At 57.2% G+C, this 18,794-nt stretch overlaps 1 protein-coding gene across 5 annotated transcripts in view; it reads right to left on the bottom strand.

The window, feature by feature from the left end:
• Positions 1 to 380: 380 nt before the first annotated feature.
• Positions 381 to 18,794, bottom strand: part of PEBP4 (phosphatidylethanolamine binding protein 4) — an 87,539-nt gene continuing 69,125 nt past the window's right edge. For all 5 annotated transcript variants that reach the window (XM_069877651.1, XM_069877648.1, XM_069877650.1 and 2 more), the window contains exons 5-7: positions 10,015 to 10,060; positions 8,430 to 8,546; positions 381 to 1,156 (exon numbers count right to left, since the gene is read on the bottom strand). In XM_069877651.1, the coding sequence (XP_069733752.1) occupies positions 1,065 to 1,156; positions 8,430 to 8,546; positions 10,015 to 10,060 (255 nt within the window). In that variant the 3' untranslated portion in view covers positions 381 to 1,064. The remainder of the gene's footprint in view (positions 1,157 to 8,429; positions 8,547 to 10,014; positions 10,061 to 18,794) is intronic.

An 18,794-nucleotide genomic window follows, 5' to 3' on the forward strand; every position in this document is an offset into this window, starting at 1 on the left:
TCTCTTTCTTGCTCTGGGAGAGACCCAGGGGTGAGATGCAGCAGTGGGACCATCACCCACTGTGAACGATGTCAAACATCGCCGAGGGATGCCTGCTGCTGTGCCGCACAGCCACAAGCAAGCCCTGTGCCTCAGTTTCTCCTACCAGCAAAATGCCTCCTGGGGGCTTGCTCCCTATGGATCGCTCAAAATTCTCCTGGACGCGGCCCCGGCTGTCATAAAATCCACTTTGCCACAGCGGAGCCACCGCGGATACGCTGCAAAGAGGACTTCGAGGCGGGTGAACCCAAGCCTCCGAGAAAACCGAGTCTTAGATGAAAGCCTAATTAAAGAGCTAATTAAAAGGGAGGTCCGGCTAAGTGGCCGGTAGGCAGAGCTCATCTGATTTACGGCTTTAATTTCGGTTTTGCTTTCCAAGAGAAGCGGTTTGAGGCGGGCAGGGCTGGAGTCAGGCCGGAGCGGTGTCCGGTTCCCACGCTGCCGCCACGCACGGTGCTGCTGAGGGACCCCAGGCTGGGAACCACCATCCTGCTTCCATGCCCCTGGGTGACACGGGACCACGCTCGGCATCTCCTGCTGCCAGCATCCCCCCAGCCGCAGGGGCTTCGCTCCATCCCACACAGCAATCGGTCCATGGGCCAAATCCCATGGACCACAAGGCAACCAGATTCACCCCGTGGTGGCCCCGTGCCACCCCGCTCGATGACAGCAAGGAGCTCCCGCAGCCCCGAGCTCTCCATCTGTGTTTTATTCTGGAAACTGCAGGCGTTAAATCTCAAGAATCCAGAGGTGCAGGCGAGACATGCAGCGGGTCAGGCTAGAAATGGGGTGAGAGGAGGAGGAGAGGGTGATGCCACCTTCCCTGGGACACCCAGGGTGAGCTGGGACACCACTTGGGATGTTGACCTCGAGGGAAAGAGAACCCATCCCAGGTTTTGGAAGTGGAGGGGCTGGGGTTTGTGCGGAACCTGGGCTGATAGAAGGGTGGGTGAATCCTCAGTGGGTCCTGGGATGATCTCCTGGGGAAGGGGTGCAGCTCTGCAGGGGAAGGGCACGGTGGCCAGCTAATCCTCGTAGTATTTGGTGAGAAACTGGGTGGAGGCCACTGGCGAGCCCAGCCGAAACTGCTCCACGAAGTTCTCCATCGCCCAGGAACCTGGAGAGAAAAGGAGAAGGGGTCAGCAGGGCCGTGAGGCAGCTGGGACTGGGAGGGGATGCTCCAGAGCTGCATCCAGGCTGGGGTCGCATGCTGCATGCCATGATCCTGCTGCTGCTCCTCTTGAGGTGCTGCACACCACATCCTGCAAACTGTGGCAGGTGGGGAGGCACGAGGCCATGGGTCCAGGGAGCCACGGGGACCCTGAGCATCCCCGGGGTGGGTAAATGATGCTGGTTCCCCTCTCCGTCCCGACTGCCCTTTGGAGCAGACCTGCCCACGGCTTCCTACGAGCCCACCCTGGGGTGCCTGGAAGTCCCCATATAGCGTGTGTGGGAGATGGCAGGAGATCCCCTCATCCCCTCGCCTTCGTGCACCAAGATGCTGCTCCTCAAATCACTGGAGCTGTGGGGATCTTCCTCTCTGATCCCTTCTCTGCCACCTGCCCCGACTCGAGGATGCTGGAGGTCCAGGACCACCTTGTGGCTGGAGCCACCATTGGGTTTTCCTATGCTGGAGGTGGCAGTGAATCCCTCTCCGGGGCAGCAGACAGGAGGGAATCCCTTATGCCCACCCCCGAGGGCCAGAAATTCCCCTGTGCCCTGCCAGGGTTCTCTGTTGAGTGTGGTTGTGGCTTGTGGAGCATCCTCCACCCTGGCCAGTGGGGCTTTTCCCAAGGATGATGGGACCCAAGCAGCTCAGGCTGCCACCTCTGACCCTGTTTGGTGTGACCTCGGATGGGACACAGCGCTGGTGTCGCAGGAGGGGAAAGGGGCCTGTTGTTTATCAGAAACTACCTCCCTTCCTCTCCCCTTCCTGGCGCTGCTTTTTTATGTTCACGCTGCAGACTGGCAGCTCTTATCTGCCGCCACATCTCAGCCCCAACTGGAGCAAACTCTTCCCCTCGCTCTTGCAAAAGTGCTGAGCTGCTGCATCACCCTCAAGGAGCAGCGACGGCTCAGGGTGCCTGTGGAGACCAGCTTCCCTCACCTGCCGAGGGAATCCTGGGCCAAGCCAGACCCTGCCATGGGTCAGCCCATGCCCACAAAGCCACCACTAAGCTCTGCAGATGCTCCTGGTGCTGGAATTGCACCCTGTGACCTCTTGGATCTGGAAAGGACATGGCTGGGGAGATGCTCTGGTGCCCAAGTTGATGGTCCAGTGCCTGGAAAGATGCTCTGATGCTTAGGATGATGCTCTGGTGTCCAGGAAGGAGGTCTTAGGATGCTTGGGATGGACCTTGCGTCCCAATATCCCATCTGGGAGGAGATGCTGAAATGCACCACGTCGCACATTGCCCTGGGGGGCACCCACATGTCCCCACTGTCACTGTCACCCCTGAAAACTCAAAGCAAGCTTAGAGCAGGCGCAGTCCCACACTGGGGTCCCCACCAGCTGGGGTGTGGAGCCGCCTTTCCAGGATCTCTGCCTCATCGCTGCATCCCGAGCCCGAGAATGAGATGCCCCCAGCGACATGACGGGGTTTCAAGCCAAGCCAGGCAGTGGCTGCGAGCCCAGCGCCCTCCTGCACGGCCACCAGGCTCCAGCACGCCCCACAAACACACCCATCCCCCAAAAACACCCCCAGAAAGAAGGGGCAGCCCCTCGCTTTGGGGCTCCAACCCATCTCTCCTCACAGGGGGGTCCCGGTGAGCGTGTTGCCAAGGGAAGGGGTCTCGGGGGGGACGTTCCCACTGCGCCCACAGCCTTTCATCCACTGGGTTTCAAAGCGCTCCCAAAACCCTGGGGAAGGGCAGGCGACGCCCCACGGGAGCGGGGTGAGAGCGAGATGTGGCAGCCCCCCAATCCCAGGGGTGCCAGGCGCTGTCGTTGATGCTGGCGAGGTCTCCGGGGAGGTAGGGATGAAAGGAGCCGGTTGGAGACAGAGCCACTGCTGGGCTGCAGGCACCAGCCTCAGCTCTTGCCGTCATGCGTGGGGTGAGGGTTTTTCCTGACCTACTTTCCTACCTGCCACCACACCGGTTGTGCCCGTCCCCTGGGGGGAGCCGGGAACAGCCGCAGGGAAAGCCCCGGGTGCGGCTGCCCAAGGAGCAATGCACCGGGGGCTTCCTCAGGCAGCTTCTCCCTCTGGAGGTGGGGGTCCTACCCGAGATTAAACCCCTTGGGGTGCTGCTCCATCCCAAAACCAGGTGCTCCATCCCCAAACTGAGCACTCCGTCCCAAAAACAAGTGCTTCATTTCAAAACTGGCTGCTCCATCCCAAAACTGAGTGTCCAATCCCAAAACTGGCTGCTCCATCCCAAAATCAGGTGTTCCATCCCAAAACTGAGCGCTCCATCCCCAAACTGGCTGCTCCATCCCAAAACCAGGTGCTCCATCCCCGAACTGGCTGCTTCACCCCCAAACCAGGTTCTCCATCCCCAAACTGAGTGCCCAGTCCCAAAACTGGCTGCTCCATCCCAAAACCAGGTTCTCCATCCCCAAACTGGCTGCTCCATCCCAAAACCAGGTGCTCCATCCCAAAACCAGGTTCTCCATCCCCAAACTGGCTGCTCCATCCCAAAAACAGCTGCTCCATCCCCAAACTGTCTGCTCCATCTCAAAACCAAGTTCTCCATCCCCAAACTGGCTGCTCCATCCTGGCACAACTGCCTGCATCCCTCCAGCACAGGGTGATTTTTCACTGCCAACCATCCCAAACCCCACTGCGTGAGCCGTGGGTCACCAGGACCGGGATGGGAGCCGGGGAGCCGAGGTCGCGGAGCCGCTGGCCCCTGTCCCCACCAAAACAATACGGCGTTTCATCCACGGCTTGGTCCCTTTTCAAGCTCACTTCCCGGAGGATTATATCATCGCGCTTGACCCTTATCGGAGCACCCGCTGGAGGAAGAGGAGTGCCCGGCTGACACCCACACGTGCGGCAGCCGCCTGAGTCCTGAGCACCACATGGGGAAACTGAGGCACAGAGCAGCCGTGGGCTCAGGGAGTGTGGGGACCCTCCAGCTCCGCCGGTGAGGAGCGCATGGACCGTTTCAGCTTGGCCATCGCTCCCTGCCCCCCAAACCCAGCAGCGCCTGCTCCCCCCAGACCCGCAGCGCTGGGGACACGTTGCCAAGTGTAATTTATCAGCCTCATCAACGGGGCTGCTCTCCCTGATAGGAGCCCTGATGCTTTTCTGCCAAGATTAATGATGTCCCAGTGGAGGTGGGCGGGAGGCCGCCGGCTGCTTTGGCCACCATTAACCAACACCCGGGGACTCTGGCCAGGACCGTGTGCTCCTCACAGCCTTCTGCTGCTTCCCATCCCATCCCAGCCTTTCCCTCCCTGCCGGGACCCAGTCCGACCCGATTTTCCGGCTGGGTGGATCGGAGGCGCACGAGGTCGGCTCATGAGTCAATGCGGTGGCCCTGATGCGAAGCCAGAGCTGGAGAGGGATGGAGCGGAGGGGAGGGCTCATCCCCAGTCCCTGCTCACAAAAGGAGTCACTGCTTCCTGCAGGTAACATCTCATAGAATCGCCAAGTTGGAGAAGACCCACCGGATCATCAAGTCCAACCATTCCTATCAAATACTAACCCATGTCCCTCAGCACCTCGTCCATCCGTCCCTTAAACCCCTCCAGGGAAGGTGACCTTTCTGGGATTCCAAAGTCCATTCCCAGCTGTAAAATCCCTTCCCAGGGCAGGAGGAGCTTTAGGGATGCTGCAGAGCATCTCCCTGGTTCCGGTAGGCATCCAACACCGGGGCACGGCAGGGTGGAAGCAGAGGGCACCAGGCAGGTGTAATTAAGCCTCAAGATCCTCTGCTAATTAAGGTTCCACCACGAGGTAAAGAAAGGAGGTGGAAAATGAAGTCTCCATCCTCCCATGGTGGGAGGATGAAGGATGGGGAGGTGGGATCTGAACAGGCTGGATCCATGGGCTGAGACCAACGGGATGAGGTTTAACGAGGCCAAATGCCGGGTCCTGCCCTTGGGGCACAACAACCCTGAGCAGCTCCAGACTAGGAGAAGTCTGGCTGGAAACTGCCTGGAGGAGAAGGACCTGGGGGTGTTGGTTGAACAGGAGCCAGCAGGGGCCCAGGGGGCCAAGAAGGCCAAGGGCATCTTGGCTTGGATCAGACACGGCGTGGCCAGCAGGGCCAGGGAGGTTCTTCTCCCTCTGGTGAGGTCGCTCCTCGAATCCTGGGGTCAGTTCTGGCCCCTCCCCACAAGAAGGATGTTGAGGCTCTGGAGCGAGTCCAGAGAAGAGCAACGAAGCTGGTGAAGGGGCTGGAGAACAGGCCTTATAAGGAGCAGCTGAGACACCGATGGGTCTCTTCTTCCAACCTGGGGATTCTATGATTTAGGTCCCTGGTGCTGCGGTGCCACCACCGCTGGGGTTTGCTGGAGTTTCCCGTGGCTCGTCCAGCAGTGCTTGAACACCGGATCGAGAGCTCGTGGCGGGTGGCTTTGACATTTTGAAGACCACAAGCTATTATCTCGCATCTCGACAAAACACAAACGCGGCTCGCAGCCCTCCTGGCTTGGGAGGGAAGTGGGGTGAGCGAGGAAGAAGGGTTTTGCGCTCTCTGACGGTGCCTGTGTGGCCTTGGGGATGCACTAAGGGACCCCAACTTCAGTCCCAAGCAGGGACAAAGCTGGTGCGCCCTGGAAGTTGGGTTGTAAAGCTGCAGCACAGCCAAAAAGTGGAGTCAATCAGACTCCAGTGGGGAAACCGAGGCTCCAAGAGGATTATTTAGAATCATAGACACAGAGAGGCAGCCGGTTTGTGCAGTGATTGATTAGAAAGGCTCACGGAGAAGGATCAGGGCTTTTTTTTCCCCCCCTGATGAAAACAACATTTTGCTCAAGAGCCACCCTGGAGAAACACCTCTGCCATAAACAACCGATTTCGTCACCTCTGCCAGGGCAGGGCTGGTGGCGAGGGGATACGAGCAGGGAGCTGCCACCCTCCTCCAGCTCTGCCACTGCCAACCGGTGCCCCTGTGAGCATCCAGCATGGCCAAGCCAGGAGGGAGGGGAGCAGGTTTGCTTTCCACGCTCACCATTGCCCTTCGCTTTTTCATTTCCCGAGCAGCAGGGACACAGCAGCACGGGCAGGTCCTGGTTTAGTGCCCTCTCCTGGAAGCTCCAGCCCCTCTGCTGAGCTCCTGCCATCCTGGCACCACCACGCTTGGCCCAGGACCTTTCCCAGTTCAGCCTCCAACGTGCAGGGCTCGGTGGAGGAATGAGCTTCTCCGTGAGCCGAGAAGTGGGAGAAACGCTCTCATGGATGTTCTCCATGAAATTCTCCAAGAAATGTTCTCCTGAAGTGCTCTCCACCAGGGGACAAGCTGCGAGAAGGATGGATGCACAGCATCCTGCTGGTGATGCACAGCACACGGATGCAGCACTGGATGCCACCAGACGCTGCGAGGGACCACGGGGCTGGATCAATTGGTGCTCATCCCGCTGCCATGCCTGGGGATGGATTTATTTAAGACCAAAATCTCATCTTTTTTCCTGCTTTCAGGGCTCAAGTCCCGCTCACCAGCTGCCCTGGGAACTGAAGAGTTGGGCTGCTAGCAAGGGGTGGCTCGATCCAGCAGCACCCGCTGGACAGGTCAAGCCTGTGATGCAGCAGTGAAATGGTTAAAAATAGCCTTCAGCCAACTGGTTAATTAGGAGAGATCTGAGAGGGCATCAGATGTTGCGGGGAAAATATCTGCTGTTGCTTTAATGGGTCTTTCCCAGGGAGCCGGGGAAGCGCTGAGGAACTTGAGGATGGGATGGAGATGCAGGGGATGGAGGGACAAGAGTTCTTCTGCAGGACACACGGGTCTGGAGGCTGTGAAATTCAGGGACTGGAGACGCACATCCTGCTAATAAGAGGATTTATCTGGAAAAGAGGATTTATCTAGAAAAAGCTCTTTGGTTGGCGCCCTAGCCTCCCTTCCCAAGGCTGGGATGCTGCGATGGGGACACGGGTGGCAGCACCGGAGCCCCCTCCTCTGACCACGAAGCTGAGGAGGTGCCCCTCTCCACTGGCAGGGGGGTGGCTTCAATGCAAGTCATTAAGAAGCAGAGCTAATGAGGCAGAAAGGAAAGCGAAGGGAAGAAATAACCTGCAGAGACACTCGCAGCAGCAGCCGGCTGCTCCGGGCACGGGACGAGCATCAAACCCTGCGCTGGGTGGGTTTTGGGGTCTCTCTCCCTGCACAGGGGGCTGGGGACAGGGAACTCCCTTGGAGGAGCAGGGATGTGCGGTGCTGGTTAACGCCGGGGTGAGTCAGGCTGGTGCAGCCCAGACGCACCGACCCGACCTGCCTATCGAGCTGTGCCCACGTGGTCCCGGCTGGGAAAGCTTCGATATTTCCCTTGTCAAGGCCACGTGAGCCATAGAGCCTGGTGCTCCAGACCCATCCAGGGAAAGAGAATCATAGAATGGTTTGGATTAGAAGGGACCATGAAGTCTTTCCAGTTCCAATCTCCTAACCATGGAGAGGGACACCTCCCACTGGATCAGGGGCTCCAAGCCCCATCCAACCTGGCCTTGAACCCCTCCAGGGATGGGGCATCTACCACCTCTTTGGGCAACGTGGGCTAGCGTTTCACCAAGGAATCGCAGAAAGGAAGGAATCGATGCTTTGCATTTTACAGGACAGGTCCTTGCCCATGTCCTTGCCTTGGCCTGGAATGCACCCATCTGGGATGAAGCAACGGGGACGATCCCATCATGTCCTGGAGCCCTTGGCTGTTTGCCTCCACCCTGGCTGGGCAGCATTTTGGGAGGCAGCAGCTCTGTCCCTGCTCCGCGCGGGGCGGAGGGAGCTGGGAGTTGGCAGGCATTGTGTCAGCCCCGTTTGAGCAATCCCTTGCTAAACCATCTCCACTTTTTGATGCTTATCTTCGCGCTCTGAGGTGGCGGTGATGCAACTCCCACAGCTTGGGGCCGACGTGCCAGCAAGGACTCAGCCCAGTTTCACAGCTGAGACCTCTCCCTGCTTCCGATCCCGCTAGCCAGGCACAGAGCAGCCGTTCTGCAGAGTTCCTGCTGCCTTGCAAGGGCTGCCCCATCCCTGGAGGTGTTCAAGGCCAGGTTGGATGGGGTTGGAGCCCCTGATCCAGTGGGAGGTGCCCCTGCTCATGGCAGGGGTGGAACTGGATGAGTTTGAGATCCCTTCCAACCCAACCCATTCTATGATTCTATGATTTGAAGCCCCTTTGTGCTGAACGAGGACCCCCAGCCCAAGCACACGATGTTACCCCAACCCCTGGAAAGCCTCTCGGGGCACAGCGCAGGGCTGGGAGCGAGGACACGGCTGACCCTTACCCAGCGAGATCCGCTCCTCAGGGCTCAGGGCGATGGCCTCGTGAGCTGGCTGCTCGTACAGGCGGAGCTGGTAGCGGTGGTACCCGCTGCGGCGCGGTGGCGTGGGTCGGATGTAATCTGGGGGTTGCAAAATGATAACGGCTGAGCATCCCGCTGGGGGAGACCTGGTTCTCAGTGTAACCGTGAGCCCAACACCCTCAGCCAGGGTGGGATCGGCTCATCCACCCTGCAAAGTGCACCCTCGCCACCTGTGGGGCTGGAGGGAGAAAGGGCTCGGCTGCTGAGGTGTTTTGGGGGCACTGTGCCCTCCCAAACCCATCCCCTCTCTTATCGATGCCTGGTTCCCCCTTGTCTGCCTTGGGGGCAGCTCCTGTTTTCCCTTTCCTGAAATAACCTGCCACCAACCTCCCTCTACATCAGCCCCAACCCTCTCCTCCTCCTCCTCTTTCAACTTCAGAGCCTCAGGGTGCTCTTCGCTTCTGTGCCGAGTGCCTCAACCTCCCCTCCATCACCTTCCCCATCCCTTCACCTTCCCCACATGCTCCCTGGTCATTCCCCTTGTGCTGGGTGCAGCCTCCCCTGGGTAGGACCATGCCAGGGGGACAAGCCTGAGGCTCTCAATGGGTTCTCAGGTGCTGGAAGCCCAGGGTTGTTTCCCCACGTCTCTGCAGATGCTCAGCACGCAGGCAGCACGTCCCCTGGGTACCCACAGTGCTCGTAACCCGGCCAAAGTGGGAGTGAGCAGCGCACAGCTGCCCAGATGTGAGGGCCTGCAGCTGGCTCAGGGTGTGGGGTTGTCACCAGGAGAGGGACATCATGGGTATACACTGGAGAGGGGCAGATTTAGACTAGACAGAAGGAAGAATTTCTTCACCATGAGAGTGGAGAGGCTCTGGAGCAGGTTGTCCAGGGAAGTTGTGGCTGCTCCGTCCCTGGAGGGGTTCAAGGCCAGGTTGGATGGGGCTTGGAGCCCCTGATCCAGTGGGAGGTGTCCCTGCCCATGGCAGGGGTGGCACTGGATGATCTTTAAGGTCCCTTCCAACCCAAACTATTCTATGATTCTACAATCCCTTCAGAGAGAATCACCAATGCACAGTGATGATGCCAGCAGATGCTCCTCACCCTCTCCTGGGGACAGGAGGAGGTGATATCAAGGGGCAAGAAGCTGAAGCTCCTCCAGGACTCAGTTATCCTGGTCCCTCTCCCCTGCTTCCTCGGGGTGTAAACTCTGTGAGCCATTTCTGGCCTGTTTTGAACTCTTTGTTTGTGCAACATCACAGAAGTTGCTGAGATTCACCCCGCTTTTATCTCGTGTTTTGCTTTTTGGTTGTACTCCCCCCCCCCTTTTTTTTTTTATTGCACTGGTTTGGAGCTTTTCCAACCTCCGTGGAGCTTTATAACCACTAGATTAAGAAGAGAAAAAGTGGCTCCTATTTCAGACTGTGCCCAGCTCAGCTCTCCTGTCTCCCCCTTGCATCCCAGGGTGCTCGTCCCCACCAGGCACAGCCAGCTCTGTCCTGTCCTCATCACACCTCCCAGCTCAGGCTGCAGGAGATCCCATCCCTGCTTTGGGGTCTGCACTCACCCGTCAGCACGTGCCCTTTGATGTCCCCAGTTCGCAGCTCCACACCCTGAAAGGACAAAAAGATGGGGTTGAGGTGCTACTAAGACAACCAGGAGAAAGATGTGGAGGGAATGGATCCCTCCTGCCTCCCCTAGCTGCACCCCTGTCTCTCCAGGGATTTGTTTTCCAACTTTTTGAGTGCTTGGCTTGCAAAGAATCATAGAATTATTAAGGTTGGAGAAGACCTCTAAGCTCATCAGCCCAACCCCACCATGCCTGCTAAACCATGTCCCAAAGTGCCATGTCTGCATGTTCTTTGAGCCCCTCCAGGGATGGAGACTCCATCCCTCCCCTGGGCAGCCTGGTCCAAGACTTCACAACTCTCTCAGAGAAAAAATTTCTCCTCGTATCCAGTCTAAACCTCACCTGGTGCAACTTAATGGGCAAAACTGCCCAAAACTCCCAACTGCATCAGCACAACTTCATTTTCTTGGGGCTGCTCAGCCTGGAGACAAGAAGGCTCTAGAGAAACTTCAGAGCAGCTTCCAGTGCTGAAAGGGGCTCCAGGAAAGCTGAGGAGGGGCTTTATATCAGGGAGGGCAGGGAGAGGATGATGGGAATTGTTTTCAGCTGAAAGAGGGGAGATTGAGATGAGGTTGTAGGGAGAAATATTTTCCTGTGAGGGTGGGGAGGCCCTGGCCCAGGGTGCCCAGAGCAGGGGTGGCTGCCCCATCCCTGGAGAGGTTCAAGGCCAGGTTGGATGGGGCTTGGAGCCCCTGATCCAGTGGGAGGTGTCCCTGAGTTTGGAACTGGATGGATTTGAAGTCCCTTCCAACCCAAACCATCCTGTGCCTCTGAGCTGGGTGGCTGCGGCGATCCGCTCCGGTTTCCCATGGCTGAGCTTTGCCCCATCGCAGCAGGTTTTCTCTCAACCGAAACTCCTGCCTGGTGAGCAAACCCCACTGCCCGGCAGGCTTGGCTCTCCATCCCCGGCCTCGGATGCTTCCCTGGAGGAAGGAGCCTTCTCCGAGACCGCCAAGCATCCCTCCAGGAGTAGATTAACAACAGGGCAGCAGCGGCAGGAACTTCAAAAGGATCCTGGCCCTGCACAAGCCACCTCACCCCTGACCTGCTGGGCTATTCCTGGCCACCCCTCACCTCCCACCGATGCTGCCAGCGCTTGTAAATCCTCTCCTCCGGCACCCGTTATTCCAGTCCTGCCCACACACACACCGCTGCCAGGGTTTCTCCGTCCTAACCTGCCCTGGGTTTATTACACTGGAAAAATGCATCAGATAACCGCAAGCAAAAGTGCACGCGGGGAACCTGGTCGCATCCCCGGCTCTTTGGGATCAAAGCTTCGCTTTCTCTTACAAGGAAACCGCTCGCACTGAGTCACGGCTAGCGACAGCCTCCTGCGAGCTGCTGGTGGCACCACAGAGGTCACCGAGAAGCCAAGTGGCCACTTGGGTCGTTGGCTACCGGCTCCCGAAGGCTGGTTCGCCACCTTGGAGCTGGAAATATCCTGATGAGAGAGGTGATGACTAAGATTTCGGGCAGGTTTGGATGCCTGGCTTCACAGCGGGAGGGGAAGGCGGCGCGCGGATTGATGGGGGAGAAGCACCTTGGGGTGTGCCAGGAGGGGGACACGAGGATGTGGAGCTGCGCGGGGTGCTGGTTCCTGCCTGGCCTGCCCAGATGCGCACACCGGCTCCGTCCAGATGTGCACACCGGCTCCGTCCAGATGTGCGCGGCGAGCCCACCGCCGCGTGCCAGCCTGCTCTGCCCAGATGTGCGCGCCCACTCAGGGCACACGCGGGCCTTCCCCATCCAGATGTGCACACCTGCTCTCCCCAGCCACGCGTGCCCAGCCCTGCCAGCTGTGCCAGCTGTGCCACGCTCAGCCGCAGGACCCGGCTGCTGCAGGAACCTCGCAGCAAACCCCAACCTCCCCGTGAAGCCGGGCTGGCTGCCAGCCCCTGCTCTTCAAAGGCAGCGTTTGAGGCTGTTTCTGTCCCGGGTAGGGCTGCTCCCGTGCGGGGACCTCGTTTCTATTCCTGGCTTTGCCATGGGCTTATCGGGAGAGGCCGAGCCTCCTCCCTCTTCTCCTCCTTTGCTGATGTGGGTTGCCTGTTGGCCCCGAGATCCAGCGGGTTCTGGCTGGCCCCGGGGATGGGAGAGTCAAAGGATAAAGCTCCTTTTAAGAAGGGAGAACAGGAAGAGGGTGGGAGGGAGAAAGTAGGGATGAGGATTGTAAACCCTGCCTATTTTTTTTTTTCTTTAATGGTAAACAGCTCTTCTGAAAACAAGGGAGTAAACGCGGCTCGCCACAGGCTGCTGGTGGGGTAGGGCGTGAAATATGGAATTGTAAAGGCTGGAAAAGCCCTCTCAGCTCCTCCAGCCCAACCATCAGCCCAACCCCACCGTGCCTGCTAAACCCTGTCCCAAAGCGCCACGTCTGCACGTTCTTTGAGCCCCTCCAGGGATGGAGATTCCACCCCTGCCCTGGGCAGCCTGGTCTGACTCTTCACTTCAGCCAAGCTCCACTTGCTCCTGCGAGATTCCCTTCCCAAGGTCCTGCTCCTCCTTGGGGCGAGGCGTCCTGCAGCTGGGAAGTGGGTTTGGTGGGAATGGCTTGCAGGGAGGACCAACCCCTCCTTTCCAGCTCGTTTCCCCTTGGTTGAAATGCTGGTGAGGGCGAAGGGGGCATCGCACACCAGCAGCCCCCAAAGACCCCTGCCACGAACGGAGCTAATGGACACTGATGAGCCTCCGTGTTTATTAATGCCCTTTTATGAGAGCATTAATAGTTCCTAATGACACCATTTGAGCTTCCCAGCCTTTTATCTTCTCTTTCTCTCTTTTCCCCTGCCGAGGACCCAACGTAAGAGGTGCAATTAGATATTCCCACCCTCCGGTCCGTGCTGCACAGTGCCGAGCGCTGCTGGGGCGCGGGATGCTGGCGGGATGCTCGCATGGAGATCCAGCCTTAAAAATCTGCACCACGCAATTTCTGTGCCAGGAGCTCCTCTCTGTGCATTTTTTTCCTTGGCCTAAAGAGTGGAGAAAATGACCCCCCCTGGTTCCTGACACCACTTTGCAAGCAGGACAGCAGCTGCGCGATGGTGTTGCAGTATAGGGCGGGGGGGAAATAAATAAATACATATAAATTAAGAAGGTGGTGAGTCATATTTTGTTTTCCTCTTGATCTCTTTTTTTTTTTTTTCCCCCTCCCCTTCCCTTCCTTTCTTCCCCCTCTCCAGAATGTGTCTGATCCCATCGGAGAGGAGGGGAAAGGGCTGGGTGGCGAGGACGGAGGGTTATGGAAAGTGGGTGTGGGAATCGGCACAATCGCTGGCAGGGGACCAGGACAAACAGATGACGGATGGGACCCAGGGTTTTTGCAGCCGAGCGGGCTCGAGCTGCTCCTGCCTCGCCGGGAGCGCGCCCCAGCCTGGCCCCGGGGACCCCAGGGACCCCAAGGGATGCATCGAGCGCTGGGGGTCGCGCCCCGTGTGGTGTCAGCCTGGAAAATCACTGATACCATGAACCAACAATTAAGCAAATGGGGAAGTTAATCCCCAAACAACCAGGGCTCCTTCTGCGCCGCTCGCTAACTTGACAGCGGGGAAGGGGGCTTCAAAGCCGGCACAGCCAGGAGCCCGGATTGGCTATTCTTTCTTTCTGTGATCTTTATAATGAGGTCAGGATTTAGGAATCGCTTCTCAGGGATGCAAGGGAGCATCCCGGGAAGGTCGAAACCACCGGGATTGTAATCCAGCCTCCTGCAAGCAGAATGGAGGCTCGAACACAGAATAAAGATGCTAATTGTAGCTGGGTATGGATCTATTCAACTATATCCTTGCAGGGCTAAGCGCACGCTTTGGGTTTTCCTCCTCTCCATCCAAACCAGCACCACTGGAGAAGATCAATCCTACCCCAGCTCCCAGAAACATTCGGCCTCGTCCTGCTTCAGCTTTCCAACAAAAAGCATGTGAGAAAAACCTGATCCAAGAGAAACTCTCTCTCCAATTATTCCTGCATGGAGGGAGGCCATGAGAGAGCAGGGCAGGGCCCGGCGAGCTCCCAGCACTCCCAAACTCCGGCATTTCCCAGCTCAGCTGCCCATTTGCATTTTAACTCGTTTCCACGGACAGGGGATGGTCCCCAAGCGCCCCGGCTCGCCCACGCCGTGCCAACCCTCGCCCTGTCGGCGAGGCTGCGGGTGCAGGAGCTGCTCCAGACCACCCTTGCTTTTCTGATCACCATCAAGCTGGGGTTTCGTGCCCCAAGGAGGCTGTTTTTTAATTCTAAATGTCACATCCCATTATGCCAATGTCGTGATGCCACTGAATTAAAGCTTGGCGTGTCCACATTGTGCTCTCTCTCTCCATTGGGAAAGGAATTAGGGGAAAGAGAAAAGTACAGAGAAAGACGTGGGAGATGATGCAAGGGCTGGAGCACCTCCTGCACGAGGACAGGCTGAGAGAGTTGGGGTTCTTCAGCCTGGAGAAGAGAAGGCTGCAGGGAGACCTCAGAGCAGCTTCCAGTGCTGAAAGGGGCTGCAGGAAAGCTGGGAAGGGGCTCTGGATCAGGGATGGGATGAGGGGGAACAGTTTTGAGCTGAAAAAGGGGAGATTGAGAAGAAAAGAGGGGAGGAAGGGTGCTCCCCATCATCCCAATGCCCCACTGCAGTCCATGCTTGGCCCTGTGCACCCAAGTGCACCCGTGCACTTTGGAGGAAATCAGAGCTCCCCTCTCTGCCTTTCTGCACTAGAAATGCATCGATTTAGCAGTTTTTAGTGTGCACATCCACCTTTTGCCTGCCCAGCCCTTGGGATGCAGCTCCCAGCACCCCTCCTGCTGCTCCCCAGTGTCCCAGAGGTGCCTGAACCCTCTCCTGCTTCATCTCCATGTGCTCAGCTTGGAGCTGGGAGAAAGAAAGGCAATCTCCTTGCTGCAGAGACCAAGAGTTGTGTTCCCGAGGCTGCAGATGAACGCTGAAGTCTGGGACAGTCCCCAGAGCCAGTGGTGGATCCCATCACACCCCAACCCCAGAGAAACCTCCCCTTCCCACTAGAATCAGACCAGCTCCAGATGTTATCCTCAGCCTCCTGCTCTCCGGTGCTTCCCCGTAGCCCCAGTTCCCGGATCCTCAGGATGACTCAGGGCCCTCAATGTTTGCTCAGAGCTGGTTTCGCTCCCCTGGCGCAGCTGGAGACACGGCACAGGTGACCCTGGACCCCAGGGAGAAATGATCCCCAGCATCTCTGCCGCTTGAAACACGGGTACCTCACACCTCCAGCCTGACTTTCCACCCAGCTCCTAATTGCCCAGCCGCTTTGCTTTTCATGTGTGCAAATGACAGGGGATTAAATCTGCTGCTGGAGATCATCCTGCTCCTCTCCGCGGGCTCTGGGAATGCGCCATCCAACACCGTGGCCCTGGGGATGTGCTGGGCTACACGGGGCTGGATATGAGCCCCAGCTGCCAGCCCCCCATCCCCATAGCACATTATTTTTATTTCTTTTAATTAGAATGATAGAATCACAGAAAGATTTTGATTGGAAAAGACCTTTAAGATCATAGAGTCCAACCATCCCTGCCACCAGACCATGTCCCCAAGTACAACATCTTCTTGTCTTCTAAACCCCTCGAGGGATGGGGACTCAACCCTCGCCCTGGGCAGCCTGGTCTGATGCTGGACAACCCTTTCAGACAAGAAATTCCTCCTAAAATCCAACTTAAACCTCTCCTGATGAATCTTGAGGCCACTTCCCCTTGTCCTGTCACTGGCCACCAGGGAGAAGAGACCAGCAGCCGCCTCACCACAACCTCCTTTTAGGTAGTTGTAGAGAGCGATGAGGTTTCCCTTCAGTCTCCTTTTATGCTCACAGAGTTTCCCCGTTCTGGGTGATATTTGGCTTGTTTGCTGGTGAAAGTTTGCTGCACTTCATCGCAGCTGCTTCTGGGGACAGAGAGAGTGGAAAAGGTGCCTTGCTTTCTGCAGGGAACTTCTCTTTAGGGTAGATCCAGAACCTCAGGGGATGGGGAGGAAAAGCTAAACCGGGGTAAACTGGTGCCCTGCAGTCAGTGGATCTGCCTGTTTGGGGGATGAAGCTGCTACAAGCATCAAATCTGGATGTTTTTAACACCAGCATCACGTTAGGATGCTTTTTCTCAAGGCAGCGACCAGCGAATTGATGGTGCTGCTCAAATCTACTCCAAAGCGCGACGCAGCCTCATGCAAAACAATGAACCAAGGCTTGATAGAGCCCCTGGGAAGAGCAGAAGGAGCTGGGGGGTGTCCCTTTGCCACCCCCCGGTCCCCAAGGGACGCACTGGGTCACAACAGGACGGCTGTCACCGCTCTGACACAGCTCCAAAAGCCTCTCCTCTGGCTTTCCAGGGTCAGCATCACCGATGATTTACCCCGATTGCTTTTAGGATTATTGGGGAGTGATTACAGCTCCTTGGTGTGGCCTGGCTTTTTTTTTTTTTTCTAGATGGCTGTAAATGGGGAAAGCTACCATAAAAATATATTAAAAAATAAATATCAGGCACGGTTGTAATTTAAATGAATGCTTGTCTGATACACCCTAATGCCCCAGGGAAGGACATGCTACAGGGTTATTAAGTAAGCAAAATAAACATAAATCACCTCGGTGTTTGGCTCTTTGCAAGATTTTTAATCTAGGAGCATGAAAGCAGCGGAGACAAAACGCTGCACTCTAATAACCTGAACTGTTTGGGACCTTCACCGCGCTCCTGCCTCCCTCTTAGAAGCCCAAAGATGGATTTTTCCGGTGCCAAAAGGTCCCATTTCAAAAGAGGGAGGCACTGCTGGGTGGATTTCCAGCGAGCGAGAGATACCTGCCTGGCTTAGGCGTTGCTGGCACACGCTCCCTGCGCCTTTCCTTAAGGATCTAGGTGAGGGGTCCAAGGCAGCCGGGGCGGAGGCTGTGATGACACTGGGATGGTTTTGAAACCTCAGCCAAAACAATTCTGTTGAAAAAAGGAGGGATTTTTTTCCTTTTGTTTTGTTTTCTTTTTCAAACACCTGTGCTGAAGAGGCAAAGGGTAGCGCTGCGACAGGGAGAAGGGGATGCAAGATGCTGGGTTGCAGCCCGAGATGTGCAGCCAACGTGCTGCGAGAAGCCACGCGAGATGGGGCTTTGCCGGGACACTCGCAGCGTGGGGCTAAGTGATGGATGTGGGAATTGAGGTTGGCTGGCTTGCCAAGAAACTGCATGAAGGAGTCCTCCCTCCACCCCTTCTCTCCTGGATCCCTGGTGGAGAAGCATCAGGGTTTGCCTGAGCAAGAAAGTTGCATCGAATAAAAGATGATTTAAATCAGAGCTGCACACTTGGGGTTCAAGGCCAGGTTGGATGGGGCTTGGAGACCCTGATCCAGTGGGAGGTGTCCCTGCCTGTGGCCAGGAGATGGATCTGGATGGGCTTTGAGGTCCCTTCCAACCCAAACCATCCCATGATCCTATGATTGCACCAGTTCTGCTTTGCTTTCCTTCACCGTGCCCAAAATCCGGAGCAGCAGCACACGGTGGAGAGGCTGCACCCTGGTGAAGCCCCGAGACCCTTCTGGAGAGGATTGCAATCGCATCCTTTGCGGTTACACCCTCCTCCTGGCCCCTGAGCCTCTGTTGTAAACCAGGGCGATAAATGATGGATGCGATTGCTAAGAACAACAGGGATGTTGATAGCAACCCCAGGGGCGTGTTAGGAAGCTGCGTGGATGCCGGGCTCCGTGGCTGCTGGATTTAATATCCCTGCGGTGTTGCAATTGCGGGCGAGTTCACTGTCTGCTGGATGAGTCACCCTGACCCACTGGCCTGGTGCTGCCTGGCCAAGGGGAGGGTTGGGGTGGGCTTCATCCCACGCACGATCCCGCTGGGACCCCCCGAAAGCATCCCCTGCCTCCTCGGTGCTGGTGGCAAAACAATTGATGCCGCGTCGCTGGGCAGGGGAGAGGCGGTGGGTTTAGAAGAGGAGGAGGAGGAGGAAAGCTTGAGGATGGCTTGGGCGCTGGGGTCGGAAGGGGAAGGGTGGGTTTTGCACCTCGTTGAGCTTTTGCTCACTATGCCAGGGTGGCACCGCTCGAACACACTGCTTGCAACATCAGTTTTCCCCACTCCTGCATCGCTCTGCACGGCTGCTCTGCTGCCCTGGGCTTTGGCACGAGTCTGCTCCTTCCCCACGAGGTCCACCAGCATCTCCCCTCCCTCACCCCACAGATCTGGGATGCAGATGCCCCTCGATGCCCCCAGTGCATCACCCCCAGTTCTGATGGGGCATCCACAAAATTCTCCAACAACTCTAGAGGAGGGAGCGCTAGGGAAGGTTTCAAAGCCCCCAAGATCTCAAGAAGCTTGAACAGGCCAGAAAAAGGGCTGGGCAAGGCTGAAAAGACCTTTTCCATCCCAAGTTTCTTTGGTTCTTGAGCGTGGAAAACTTCTTTGCTCCGCGTGCATGTAGCTTTAAGATGAGCTTGCTTTTCCAGCAGCAGATTTCCGGAGGATTCTTGGAGAAACACCAAATTTTGCCTAATTCAGTCATTTCAAGGCCTGTAGCCCCATTCTGTGCAGGGCAGAGCCTGCTCTGGATCCCTCCCCTGGGGTCAGGAGCCGGACAGCCACGCGGATGCGCCCGTCAGGAGGCTCTGCCGGCTGCTTCACCTTTGGGAACGGGAATCTATTTGCTTTGGTGGTTGCAAAGTTGCCTATTCCCAGCGCTCCCACTGTTCAAGAAGTAATAAACAGCAATAAATGCATCTACGGGGCATG

Source organism: Phaenicophaeus curvirostris, chromosome 27 (genome assembly GCF_032191515.1).
Source record: "Phaenicophaeus curvirostris isolate KB17595 chromosome 27, BPBGC_Pcur_1.0, whole genome shotgun sequence".
NCBI lineage: Eukaryota > Metazoa > Chordata > Aves > Cuculiformes > Cuculidae > Phaenicophaeus > Phaenicophaeus curvirostris.